The sequence below is a fragment of the Temnothorax curvispinosus genome, unplaced genomic scaffold (genome assembly GCF_003070985.1).
Source record: "Temnothorax curvispinosus isolate PA1 unplaced genomic scaffold, ASM307098v1 QBEX01011966.1, whole genome shotgun sequence".
NCBI lineage: Eukaryota > Metazoa > Arthropoda > Insecta > Hymenoptera > Formicidae > Temnothorax > Temnothorax curvispinosus.
In genome coordinates this window covers 302586-316832 of record NW_020221746.1, presented here as the reverse complement: position 1 = coordinate 316832, position 14247 = coordinate 302586, and the positions used below count along the sequence as shown (strand labels likewise).

At 39.2% G+C, this 14247-nt stretch overlaps 1 protein-coding gene across 3 annotated transcripts in view; it reads right to left on the bottom strand.

The window, feature by feature from the left end:
- The window catches only part of LOC112462141 (membralin), a 58488-nt gene that overhangs the window by 12519 nt on the left and 31722 nt on the right, over positions 1 to 14247 (bottom strand). For all 3 annotated transcript variants that reach the window (XM_025027768.1, XM_025027766.1, XM_025027767.1), the window contains exon 11: positions 3032 to 3131. In XM_025027768.1, the coding sequence (XP_024883536.1) occupies positions 3032 to 3131 (100 nt within the window). The remainder of the gene's footprint in view (positions 1 to 3031; positions 3132 to 14247) is intronic.

The window sequence follows — 14247 nt, the reverse complement described above, 5'->3', positions numbered from 1 at the left end:
TATATCGAGTTTTCGTTTGGTGGATAATCAACGCCAATGACACCGATATCGAATCGGTGTATAATCACGCCGCGGGGCTAATCGGCTGAACTCTGACCTACAGCAACAGCCGGCGAGAGCTTTGCCATCCGGGAATCAAAACGATTCTCGGCCGACGTGCCCCCGGGCTTTTCGAATTTTCCCGCTGCACGGTATTCGTGAACTCGTTGCCAGGAAATAATTGTCGCTCGTTAAACGGTCGATCATGTTAACGAACCTGTAACTCGCTTGTCGAGCAAAGACTGTCATCATCGACGTAGGCTTAAAAAAAAAGCCGCGGTCTATTTACAAAGCATACTTATATTCGATCATATTCTCAAATGTGTCGACATACTATTTTTATCTAGACGCTTTTGAAAAATCACTGCACCACATACGTTTGATAATATTCTATAAAGTAAAAAAAATTATTAAAAATTATTGAAAATGAAATTATATAATTAAATAAAGTTATAATGTACAAACAACAATAACAGATAATTGTTGTAATACTGATATTGAATTTTAAATTTTATAACAGATATAATCTGAAAAATCATGGATTATATTCGTGGAATACATCGTGGAATACATTCTGAAATAATTATCAATTTATTTTATAACGATAAAAATAATTGCGAGAAAAATATGCAATTTTTGATACACTGTATTTCATGTAGAATTTTATCAAAATTATTGCGCTTCGACAAATCTTCTTTACATTAGGCTATTTTTTAGACTAATTTTCAAAATAATTGACATTAAATATGTTCAACAATTGAATGGCGAATACGACATAGTAATGTAATCTTTTTCCCCAGCGCGTAATGATGCAGTATCGCGATGCATTTACACCTTTTATCGAGTGAATTAACCACTCCATTAAACTTTAATGGTATTCAGTTTTTACGCGTGAAATGTACACAGTACATATCGAATGTAGTTATTAACGTAGCGGCTATCTATCGTAACGCCGTTATAATAATACCTGTTAATACGGCCATCGCGATCATCTAATTATAAGTTATTGCGTTATCAAAGTACGCTCTCCAATCAGATTACCCATCGTATTATTGGCATAGCAGGCAAATTTGTTTCTAAAATTCCGGCGGCTTATAGCAAATGTTCTATTACGATCGATCGTTTGTCGTAACTCGATAGATATATACTTGACTTATATACAGAGAGAACGCACTATTATACATATAACCGATGACTCGTCAACGTTGAACATGATGACGCGAAATTCAAAGAGCGAAAAAATCTCAAGTATATATAATCACATTGTCGCGAACAATATGATACAAACGTGAACTGATGACTGATGACAAATGAGAGCAGTAACAATCCACTTCATAGTAGATATAAAAAACAATATAGAAGCGTAATAAATAAAAATAATTCTAAAGTTGCAAATGAGTAAGTTTTAAGGTCAAGAGCATTAGCGTATACATATTCCTAATGGAACAACCAATGGGAAATGACAGTATCTCACGGTTACTTAACGGACTGTTCTTAATGGAAGAAACGGGACACGCCCTTCTCGATGAGAGAACGAGATTCCCGCATTAAAGTATCCTTACGCGCATTTGTATATGGAAAGTGGAAACCAAGAAGCCGCATTAAATTATTTCTATCGATCGAGCTGTCAGGAGCATTGTCCCGGTTGCGTTTACGTAACTTAAGTTTGAGCGATAGCGGCTTTAGGCTATCCAGTCAAGCGACCACGGTCGTGGCACGGCTCGTTCTTCGTCCTGCTACCGTTGCTGTCAATCGCAGGACTCCCAACGGTAGCCGACGAGATCGCATGCAAAATATGCTCCCATTCTCCCTCATCTATCTCAACGCGATTCCTAAAAGCGGAAGTGCAAACTCCGCTTTTCCCGGGTCACACAAATCGGATTCACATTCTATTCTTTTATATGGGCTCGGGACATTATTACATCGCCAAAATCGATAATCAAAAGACGGTTTCATGATACGATTGTTCATCATCGTCATTTTATTATAAACGCTGCTATGCGATGGATAATTAAAAATATAAAGCTTTTTAAATAAACAGCATATTTTTTCAATTATCTCAACGTCTCTTTCATACAATTTCGGAATAAACTTTTTAGTCCAGCAAAGTTTTATGTTTTTAACATTAATTAACGCAATATAGAAACAATGAAAAAGATTAATGTTGCATCAGGCGTACATTTATTTTATCGAAACCACACTGGACAATAAATATAATCTATATCTCTGATATTCTCCGGTATTCTCTCTTTAATGCTTCAATTCAAATGTAATTTATATTGGAAAGCGCAGCAGTATAAAATTTGATTTTTTTGTTCGCAGATTTTAATTCACTCTTACTTTCCGGGCCAATGCACGAAACTTATAGTCGCTTATTTAAACAGATTATTCAGAAGTGAATATAGCGTTCATCAATGATCGTTCATCAATCTAAAAGTCAAATATCGTCCAATTAACGTAATGTGTAGAATGCCTATATTACTGCCCGGAAAGATAGACAAAGAGTACCCATGACACAATTTTTCAACAGTTCAATTGTCGCAGGAGTTTCTTGCTAAACTTAGCCCGACCATATCGACTAAAGTATTCGCAAGTAGGTCACGGAATATTCGTGATCAATGTCCGTTTCAATGCAAAAGAGCAATTTTTCTTGGGCAAACTTTTCTATTTTCCCGTAGGAGTTTCTTTTCTTTTATTATTTTTGTTTTTTAACGCGAAGACGATTGATTCACGATCCGACGGCGCACCACACTTTAATCCCAAAATACACCGCACAAATACTTGTGCCTTACCAAGTACTCGAGTTCGCGCACTTTCACCAAGCAATTTATTCCCAACCGCATTCTTCCTTGATCATACTTTGCGGGACCGTATCAAGGGTAAATTTCTCAAATTTAAATAGAGACTTAATAAAAGAATTTTATATCCGCCGTTTCTCACTGTGACGTTTAATGAAATAACAAAGATCGACGAACGACAACGAAATACTCACCTGTATAAAAAGCCAAGATGTGACCAGCGCCAAACTGCTGTACTGTCCGTTAAATCGATAATGATAGGCGTAAAAAGAGAAGTGATACAGGTAGAAGAATCTGAAACAGAAACGGTATGTACGGCTTAGACAGCTCAGAAATGAGAAAAGAGCACTTACCTAAAAATTAGTACGAAATTAAATACGAGCTTTTGTAATATTGCCGAGACAAATAATAATCGTTATCACGAATGCACATCGCAACGATATATGAATAAATAGCGAATTAAAGCGCCGCACGTACATACGTAAAATTACGGAATGCAGCGAGATTTATCCGTTGATGTACGCGATAATCTCTAAAATCCGTAACAACATCAAGCCACTTAACAGGTTACATAACGTAACGATATACATGGCACGTTCCCACCCCGTGGCAACAATATGGACGAACTATCGATCAGATCGTATCGAGTTTCAGCCTATTGAAATATCGAGGGTGACGCGTTGCGCGGCTAGCGGCTATGCGCCGTTATTACGTCCGAAAAAAATATCGTAGGTAACGCAATATACGTTATCGAACTATAGTGACACGCACAATTCTCATAAAAAGTCAAGTAAAAAGTATCGAAAAGCATTGGAACAATTCTTCGACCGGCATGCAAGCACGAGTATATCGTATTATGAGTAGCTGAATAGTATAAGCTGAATTGGTATAACTTGGAGGTTTTAGAACTATAGGAATTAATCATCTTCAATTTGTGTTCACAGAATCCATAGACAAAATGAAGCTAATATCTATATAGACCTTCTTTTTAAGGATTTCTAATTAATGTAATTAAACAATTCTACAGTTCAATTTAAACTCAAAAACTTCTCGTCAATTTCATATTCCTAAAAATGAATTGTAAAACATCTCTCTCATCACGTTGAGAATTAATTCACTTTTACGGTTCTACGATTAATAAAACGTCAAAATGCGATCTCTTAATCTTCACTTTTGTTACGCTATTTTCTAAATCGCTTTTCAGTCACAAAGCGAAAAGATGCTTTCTTCGTAATAATCGTAATCATCGTTCTACATATTATTCGGACTAAACTAGCCCGATTATTAAATCTGATTATGACCATCAACGATTATTTTAAAAGTTAAAAAAGATGGAATTTAAACTAAAAAATTCTCAGTTTTTGTCATAATTTTGTCACGGTTAAAATTATATACACGAATAACGTAATCTTTTTCACTATATTTTAAATAATTATATAAAAAGAAGCGCTAGAGAGAGAGCGCCTACTTTTTATTGCAATTCTCCGTTGATGAACGACGTTTGGATGATGAAGGGAGGGGTTGTAATCAAGTGATTTTTACGAGGAGCTGTTACGGGGTCGCCAATATTTACGGATCAGGGCGAGGTTGAGGCAACGCCACCACCCTTAACCGAAGAAAGAAAAGCGATCAGCAGGGGTGTGGTGGAGGATGATAGAAAAAGAAGTCCAGGTTTGTAGGTATATCCCTTCGACGAGTACGACGAGTACGACGACTAATTTTCTAGAGTATATGACGAACCTTTAGTGTCTCAATTAACCCTTATATTGGTTACGCGTACCATAAATTATTGTTACATATTGTCATACTGAATAATATTTTACACTTAATAAAACATTTTCGCGATAAAAATACATATTATTTTGTGAACACTGTCAGAGAGATTATAATAGAATTAATAATACATATAAATAAATACATATAGTACAATATGTAAATTAAATTAAATTTATAATAGCATGAAAAAACTTCTAACGACGTTACAAAAAAAATTAGGAAAAAATTAAAAAATAATAGCAATAGCAATAGTAATAGAACGTATAATAATAATAATTAAGAAGACAGTTATACAAATATGCTGCATGCGTCAATATCACGAAATCCGGAAAAAGAACCGCCAAGATTTATATGTATGTGGTATATGCGTAAAAAAAATATTAGATATAATATGCACTTAGAAATTGAGAATCTTCTATTCCTAATGTTGCGATAAAATCATTTGTCCTTAAATAACACGTACGAAATACATTTGTGAGTTCGAAATCTTATGATGTGTAAATTTATGTACGACGGGCGTTGGTTCGTAAACGTTTTGCATTACGTTTTACGACGCTGCCAGTCGTAAAGCGCAGTTTAGGCGGCTGGTGCATCCTATTTTCGTTCGCGACGACACAATCCCGGACAAACATCCAATAAACCCAACCATGTTTTGTTAAGATCAGAAAGGGCCAACAAAATATCGCTATAGTTAAAGCGATGTGTTGATATCGCTTTTTAATTGGTTATATATTGACATAAAGTCGAATGTTGTTAAAAACATTTAAATAAAATATTCATTGTATTCTCTAATGTAATGCCGACAAGTTATATTTTTACACTATAATACGGCGGAATACTGATCAGGGCAGTTCATCTAACTCAATAATGGAAAACTTAATTAATTAAAAATCTATAATTTCTATAAACAGAAATAATACGATAAAAATACTATTCGAAATACAATCGTGAGTCTAATAAATGTGGCGCGCTTGCATAAGAGAGAAAGATGATTTTAATATCCAAAATGCTGAAAAGAATCGCGGCGAAATAAAAGGTGGAACGAATGAAGGTTGGCAGAGGGATGAGAAAGAATGCGCCACCGAAATCCCACGTTACGTATTCCGGGGACATAAGCTCTAAAGTGTCCCACGCTCAGGGAACCGCAACCATCCGACGACGATTCATACGTCTTTTCTGGAAAAAGGGGTGGGCAAAGAAGGAGCTGGAGACTCTCCAAACGCATTCTGAATTCATTGAATAGTGCTACCCCACCGAAGAATGGCAGGGGTTACTTTCGGACTTGAAACGGACTCTGAACAAGTCCCAAGCCGCCCGACCCGCGCCCGATGCAACCGAGAAACTTTTCATACCGCGTAATGCTCAAACCATAGTTCCATTAATGTCGGAAATCGCTCGTCGAGAATGCAATAATAATTATCATTCGATTACAATGCGATTAATCAAGTTAGTAGCGCAAAATCGCTTTATCGACTAATTGCATGTGTTTACTATAACGATGTATCAACGCTTGCCGCGTTATTTACTTTGTTAAGAGTAGGATTCCCACTGCCGAGTGTTAATAGGAAATGTCTATCACATAAAAATGTAAATTATATCTTCAAAACGTTTAATTTTAATACGTACATCAAAAAAATGTTTTTGCATGTCTATTTCTTCGTCAAAGAAAAAAGGTTAGTATATAAGATGTAACGTGGAAGAAGAAACACTTATCCCCGAAAATTTACGTCATCGCTCGAAATGGTCATGAATTTATGATATTATAGGTCTTTTACGTCGCAGATCGTACGAAAGAATATTCACTAGGGCATACTTTTCTTATCCTCGCCTTTGGCCGGATGCAATTCGTAACAATCAGTTTCGGCATACGTGTGACAGATTTACAATATAAGATTTACAATACGAAAGGTAGAATTCAAAAGAAGCATCGTAAAATAAATCCAATAAATATATTATATTTCAAGAAGCCCTGTATTCTCTTATTGGACAAAGAATTAATAAATAATTAAATTATATATTATAGTTAATTATATGTATAACAGAATTAAGATGAAATGTCACACAATCATAATTATAATAATACTAACAACCAAATAATACGACCAACCAAGAATTAAATCATTCTTATCAATCTTATCCGAATTCTAATAAATTTCCGTTCATAATAATACAAAATAAGTTGTTGTAGGTAGGTAAGCCATATTCTTAAAACTGTTTTAACTTAAAGCTGCAGTTTGTAAATTATATTTACAAACCTACCAACTACCACTACCAGATCAATACTATTATCTTTAGTACACAGATTGTTTCAATAAAAAGATTAAAAAGTAATTGTATTATATTTGATTAGCACATGGCGCGCATCCGATCACGAGAGTAAAACTGTACGCTTGTCTAAGAAATTGCTCGTGTTTTCTTTCGGAGAACGGTATCTTTCGAAAATCGCTTACTTTCACACAAGTGAATGAACGAGGAAGAGCGAAACGAAAGAAAAGGAAGAGTAGAAAGATTCCGCGGCGATGTTCCAGCGAACAGAAGAGGGTCGCGCTTTAACGGCGGTGGCACAGGATGGAAACAGGAAGACGGAGAGGGTGTAGCAGTCTCCATAACTGTACGGTCCACTCGGCTAACGTAAGTATATTGTCAATCAATCCATGGTATAAAAGCAATCTGAGCTTCGGACGACGGGGTGGCGGGTTCCCGCGGGGCGTAGAACCAAGGGACTAAGGTGAAGCGATGGAAGAGAGGTGAGTGCAAACAATCCCCCACGCGTTCGTTTCGAAGAAAAGGAAAGAGGATGACGAGGAGGGAAGGAAGAAGGAAGGAAGGAAGGAAGGAAGGAAGGAACAAGTCCTTTCCTCTGGCCACTCGAAAGACCCTATCCAACAAGTAGGATGAAACGAAACTCGCAGCGCCCCAGTATCAGTCTCGTACACATATATGTACACACATGCGTCTGTGTACGCGTATATCTATATGTATACAGGATGCCTCAGAAGTTATACGCCCTTCTCGACCATAAATAAATACATTAGATATTGTAATGTCATATGAGCAAATGTTCACGATGAATGTTAACAATTACGGGGATTAATAATTTCAAACAATTCTCTGCTAAGAGAAACTAGAACAAATTAAAAATGTCTGACAAAAAAGAGTGAGTGATTCCTGAGCGATCCTGTATAATGTAGAGGTTTACGTTAGTGCAAGCGAGTCTGTATGCATGTGTACGTGTGCGGTCAACCCGGCGTGACCGGGCGGATGTGGCCGATGCGCGATGGTAGGATATATCCGAAGAAGCTGGTGGAGGGTTCTAGCGTTCTCAAGGCGACGCGGTGTTCTGTTCACGGGAAAGCCCCGAGTGCTGAGAAAATATATCGGTCTGACCGCCAAGAGACGACGACGACGACGACAACGACAACGACGACGACAACGACAACGACAACGTCGCTGTCGTACGATCGGATTGATAGATCTTTCGAAGAATCTTCCTAAAAGTTGGAAAAAGCAGGATACTGATATAAAAACACGAAAGAGACTTTTGGTAAAGTCTATCTATTTTAAACGGAAATATGTCATTAAAAATATTAAAATCTTTGTTATTTTACATTTAAAAAATTTCATTAAAAAATTTAGCGATAATCAAATTTCAAACTAACTTTTGAAAACCGAGTAAACGACCTCGCGCGTTCCTATTTAAGAAAATCGCAGAGCGATTCTGCCAGTCCTATAAACGAATTTACAGTTTATCGATCCTCGAGTGTACATCGGGAAAACACCAGTAAATGAACACAGCCTTTATCTTGGTCAAGACAGCGGGGGTGGTCGTGCACCGGTAAATAAGGTTACGCCCCCATTGTGGTCCGATGGGAGACCGCCGCGTCGCGTCGCGTCGCGTCGCGTCGCATCGCATCGGTCCCGTTGTGTCCCGGGACGGCAGGACTAGCGGAAAATGAAATAATATCGATGTAAACACATGGGATCGTACGGACGAACGCCAAAGAGGTCGTACGTAAATAGGTAAGAGAGTTTACGGCTATAATACAGAAGGGAGAAAGAAGAGGGACATCGAAGGATAAGGAAGACAGAGGGTGGAAAGGAAACGTCGTGGGACACCACCATATGTGGCGAATATCCCCGAGAACCGCAGATTGTCGATAACAAATCTGGATAATGTATTTACAAAATCCCATGTTCGATCCTTCTCACATCGAACCGACCAAGAGGAAATGATCAAAGTAACGTATCGAACAAATTGAGTTTGCAGATATTTGGTTAAATACTGGCGGGTGTTACCTTATTTGGCCATCCTCGACGAGCTCGCGCGTAGCTAGTTGTTCAGAACAAAAAATTGTTACGCATCCCGGATTACTTGGATCAAAAATCATGGGAGACAGTCCATTCGATTTTCAAACGACCGAGAACCCATAAAAATTCTAACGCGAAAGGGAGCCGTCTTAACGACACACGGAGAGCGCAGGCATATATTGTTCGGTCAGCATTGTCACGGTATTCTCCCTCACGCATCCACGCGGCATTATACAGCGTACGATAATCCCGCACTTTGCGGAATAAGCAACGATTTTCGAGTCCTATTCTATATCATTGCGGCACGGAGAGAAATGTGTATATAAGCAGCATAACGCGGCGGACGCGATGGGCTGCATTAAAGGGCGGATAAACCTGCCAGGCATACAATAACGCGCGCGCGGGCTTTGGAGATCTCCTCTCAATGCCATTCTCGCTCTTCTTTTTCGTCCGCAGGTGGAATCGCATGATTAACGATCCTCAACGACGCCTTACTCGGCCGGCTCACTCGGAAGGGGATCATTTTATCACGCTCAGCGGATTTCGCCGACCGGGAGTACGTATTTTCGCAATTCTCGCGTAGGAAGCACTCGGTTAGGAATTCAATCAGCAATTGTTGAAAAAGCCCGAGTCCATACTACGACTAATATAAATACTAGTAGAGAGAATTCTGTTTCCTAACATACAGTATCTATAATATCAAGCTTCAATGTTAGAGAGATTTTGCTTCTTTTATTCGTAATTTATGTGTTTCCTTACGTGTGCCTCGTGACTAAACGTCTTCTTCCGATAAGATTCCTGCACTATCGAACTAGGCGTCAGAAACCCGCGTAACATCTCGACGTGGTCATCGGAGTTACGACCAGTTACAACATCCAAAACTTTCTCGAGATTATTTGCGATCGTCGACGGACCGTTCGTGTCCCCGCGGGGTGCGTTGATTACATGGATATGAACTCGTGACAGGCCGGTAAAGCAAATTTCGAAAGGTCGTCGGAAGGTCGCACCAATCCCGATAACCGGACTAGATATCGTTAATATTTCATCTTACACCGGCGAGAAACTTGACGGAAATACGTTCGCTACTAACGATACCGATTTTCGTGCTTCCTGGCGCGGCGGTGCGGCGCCACGTGGACACGTGGCTCGTAACAACTCATAACCCGCGAGCTGTATTTGCCACGTGAGTACTCGGCGAGATCTACATTTGTAACTGCGCTCACTTTGTCGGTCCTCCTTTCGAGAAATACTCTACGATTAAACTATTAACTACCGCGAGTTAGAATACCTTTACCTGACTGCCCGCCTAAGGGGATAGCGAACATAGTTTCCTTTATGAGTTCCATTTGCTTTCACGGGTCAGTTAGTGTATAAAATATATAATTAGTATTAGATGATAGATATATAACGTTACAGAATTTTTCGCGCTGATCTTTTCACGCGATTATTTGACAATTGATCGCGTAACAAAGTTGCAGGTTGCAAAATCGAAGAATAAATTAGCGTAGATCGGACATAATACAACCTTGTAATAAACATAGGAAGGACGCGCTAATCGTCTCGGAACATTATTTAATCATCTTTAAACTTTTGTGCTATTCAATTAACGAGAGTGTACGGCTTTGTAGCTGCTATAATTATATCGAATGTAAAATATTGCACATACCGCGCTGTTTTGCAATTTCATAAAAACACTGTACAGCTTTGAATCGAAAAGATCACTCGAATTACGAATTACTGATGAGAAATGTAAACCAGTCGCCTTCCATCCGCGGGGAAATGAGTATTAATGTCGAAGCTTGACTGCGAATTGACCTCGCGTTTCGCTCGGATCGACTACGTCGCGACCGAATAAAGAGGGAATTGCTTATTTTCCTTCCACAGTGGCGGCGGAACGATAAAATGAGTCTTTTAGGTGCCATAGTGGCCACTTTGCGGCGCGGGCGGCCACTATATGTGGCTGAATTAGAGTTTAAGAGATCGCTGGCTATTGGCAGGCAGCTCGTGTAAGCCACGGATGGTCTCGTGTAGGTCCGAGGACCGCGCGTTCTTTTCAACTATTAAGGTAAAGGTACCAATACCCGGACATACCTATATCCGGGCTCCACCTTTATTATTATATAAGTATAACGCGAATTAAAATCAAAGATAAAAGTATTTTTTCTTGTAGTTTGAAACTTCAATTATAATATCCAAACGTTTATTTCCATAAATTTATATTTTTTTAAAGGTATCCAGACACAGATACGTGTCCAGGTGTTGTTACATTTCCTACGCTTAAGTGTCCGGGTATTGGTACTTTTACCTTAACAATACTTTGATGTTCCTTTCACGTTTCCCTTCAGAAATGTTCATTAAACATGAACATTTTCGAAAATAAAAGTACTGCGAGGAAGGGAAAAACGTAAAATTTATATCATACATTTTATCCGCATTTAATCTGCGATCTTCGTGTCGTCGGTGCGCAAAACAATGAAATAATATTGGTTAAGTTTCAGCGACGTTAAAAGAATACTTAACAGTCTCTTAGACGTGGCGCGCTATATGTTATTGCCCGCACAGATAGGCGTCAATCGCGCGCTTGTATCCAGATTGAAATGAAAAGAGCCGATCGACGGGTGGCCGATGGAGTGACACGAATGGTGCATTACCTCGCACCCCCCAAAGTACTTTCTCCAAGGACTCCTATTGCGCACGAAATCGATATGCTATTCCTCGGAAAAAAAGACCGTCTTTTACTTGAAACAGTTATTGCAAACGAAAAGCCCACATATACTATAATTAATATATGTATAATTGCTACAAGTCGTTATAAAAGTTACGCGACATGATGTAAATCTTAATTTAACAAACATTAAAAAATATAGATATGTATCTTTCTTATTAATTATCACCGTCGACACAAATTCGAATAATTGACGAACGGCAGTATTATTACTACATAAAATAAGGTACCCACATGTAGCTACTGATCAAAGAATCAAAGAAGCAATGATATTATCGAGTGCAAAAATGAATAAACATTAGGAAGCGAAAAAGAAGCACCGCGCGATCTCTCCTCCGCCTAGTTACCGCTGGCGCTGTGCGAGTTATTTTCAGGATAGATGAGTAGAGGGATAGAGAGTCGACGATAGCAATGGCGAGAGCGACGATGGCGATGACGATGGCGGTGGCGGCGGCGACGGCGACGGCGACGGCGACGGCGACGGCTACGGCTTTCGTCGCGACGCGATACCACTCCACTAATTAGGCATTAGCGCAACAAACAACCCCGAGGTACCGTGTACCCTGCCTGAGCTCCGCCGTTGCCCCGCTACCGCCCTGCCGCCCTGCCGCCCTGTTTCCCTTAGCCACCTCTAGAAACCACCCCGATCTCCTGGACGGAATGCTCAAGTTACAAATTAACTTGTAGAGATCATCCGTTTCCACCTCGTGCGGTTCCACGAACCCGTCCCCGTCCACGGAAATTCAAATGCCGAGATGCGGAAGAAGGAAAAAAGTGAAACAAATGGAAAAATTCCCTTTTTACCCTGACAACGTTTGAACCGTCGCGGTCGAAATCCACAGAATGCTCGGATTACAAATAAACTTTGTAGAGTACATGATTTCGAATCTAACACAAGCCTTGTTACCTCGCAGCTCAAATAAAATCCAAAGCTGTATGATAATAATTTTTGACTTTGTGAAGAAAAGAAAATTCAGTTCAGCATTCTCCATGACCATATAAGTTACAATTATCACGATTCCTATATCACCTGTATCACCAAACTAAATCGTTAAAATAAACGCAACATGTTTGGAAAAGGATAAAGATAAAAGGAAGCTATAGCATTTTTTCCCACAAGCGGAAGCATTAGCGGAAACTATTCGCCCCGTAAACGTTAAATCGGCTAGATGAGATACAGCGAATTTTCTCGCTTGGAATCTCACAATCGTTGGCGCGAGCATTTCTTTCGCGTCTTTTATTTTCGCTTCTCGTTTTTCTTCGTTACGCGAGCCAAAGGAAGCACTCGTTAAGAAGTATCGAGCTAGGAAGGTCGGCCTCTCCCCGCGAAATGACGAATCAGCGAGGCGTCTCGATTACGTAAGAAATCGGGAAAGTAACGAGGTCTCGACGATACACTCTGATCCCATGGTAACGCCGCCCAATAGACATCCTCGTACGCTTCGTAGCTCGAGGCGTTTCGAATCGTCGCAAAGAGGAGAGGAAAAGCGGGATGAAGCGTCGCGTCGGCGTCGCGGCAGCGAGCCGAATGTTACCAATTATGAGGAATCACGCCTGATCGATTTCAGGATGTGAAATCACGCTGTACGGCTCTTGCTACATCTTGTTAAGGGTCTGAAATTGAACGTCGCGAGAAACACGAAAGACAGAGAACAAAGAGATAAGACGCGGAGACGAATTCGGGGACAGATTCGTCATGTTCTCTAATCTTATTAAGTTTGATTTTACACATTCTAGAAAACAATCCGTCACGGTTCCGTCGTCAATTTAAAAATATCTTGTCAAATAAATAATTCTGGAAAGGAATCAAATATATCTATATATATATACATACAACCTTAATATCAGCTCTCTTTCATTTTTTATTACACTGAATTTTTAAATCTGCACGCGATATTACACGCGATATACAATTAAAGTTTCGTAATTTAACTCTATCTCTCAGTCTAACTAATATAATAAAAGTTTAATAAAAAAAAATTTACTCCAAGAAAAACTACATACAAATTTCTAAAGTCGAGTTCGGATTTGTCGGTAGCTTTAGAAGTTATCGCCGAAACAAGCAAGTAGATCATAGAAAGTCGAGAATAACCCTTCGAGAAGAGTCACGAAAGGCAAGAGTTTCCGAATCGAGTAAATGAAGTCCTTTAAAGTTCGAGTCCTGTCAAGGAGTAAGAAATTCGTACTTCCTTGGCTCTCGCCTCGAGAAATATGCTAGTTGTACGGCGCGGCAAAGTGCCGAGCGCAGACAAGTAGACGATGTAATTCCACATTTCGCGAAACTTGCTACCACGAGCAGGCTCTGATTCCGTCTATGATACGCGAGAGGAGTTGTAATTTCTTGGCGATAATCACGAATAAAATTTTCGTCTACAAATATGAGAAGCTTTCAGCTTTATTTACATCGTTAGTCTTCTCAATGTTCGGGCATCGATTATGTTATAATTTACTTGTATACCATAAATATAATATAGATTTGATGCCAGCGACTTGTTGAAAATAAAATTATATGTATATGCGCACCTATTGTATTACCTATATAAATCAAGCTTATTTCCACGTTACAGAAAGAAATTATCGTTATTAATCGGTTATAACATG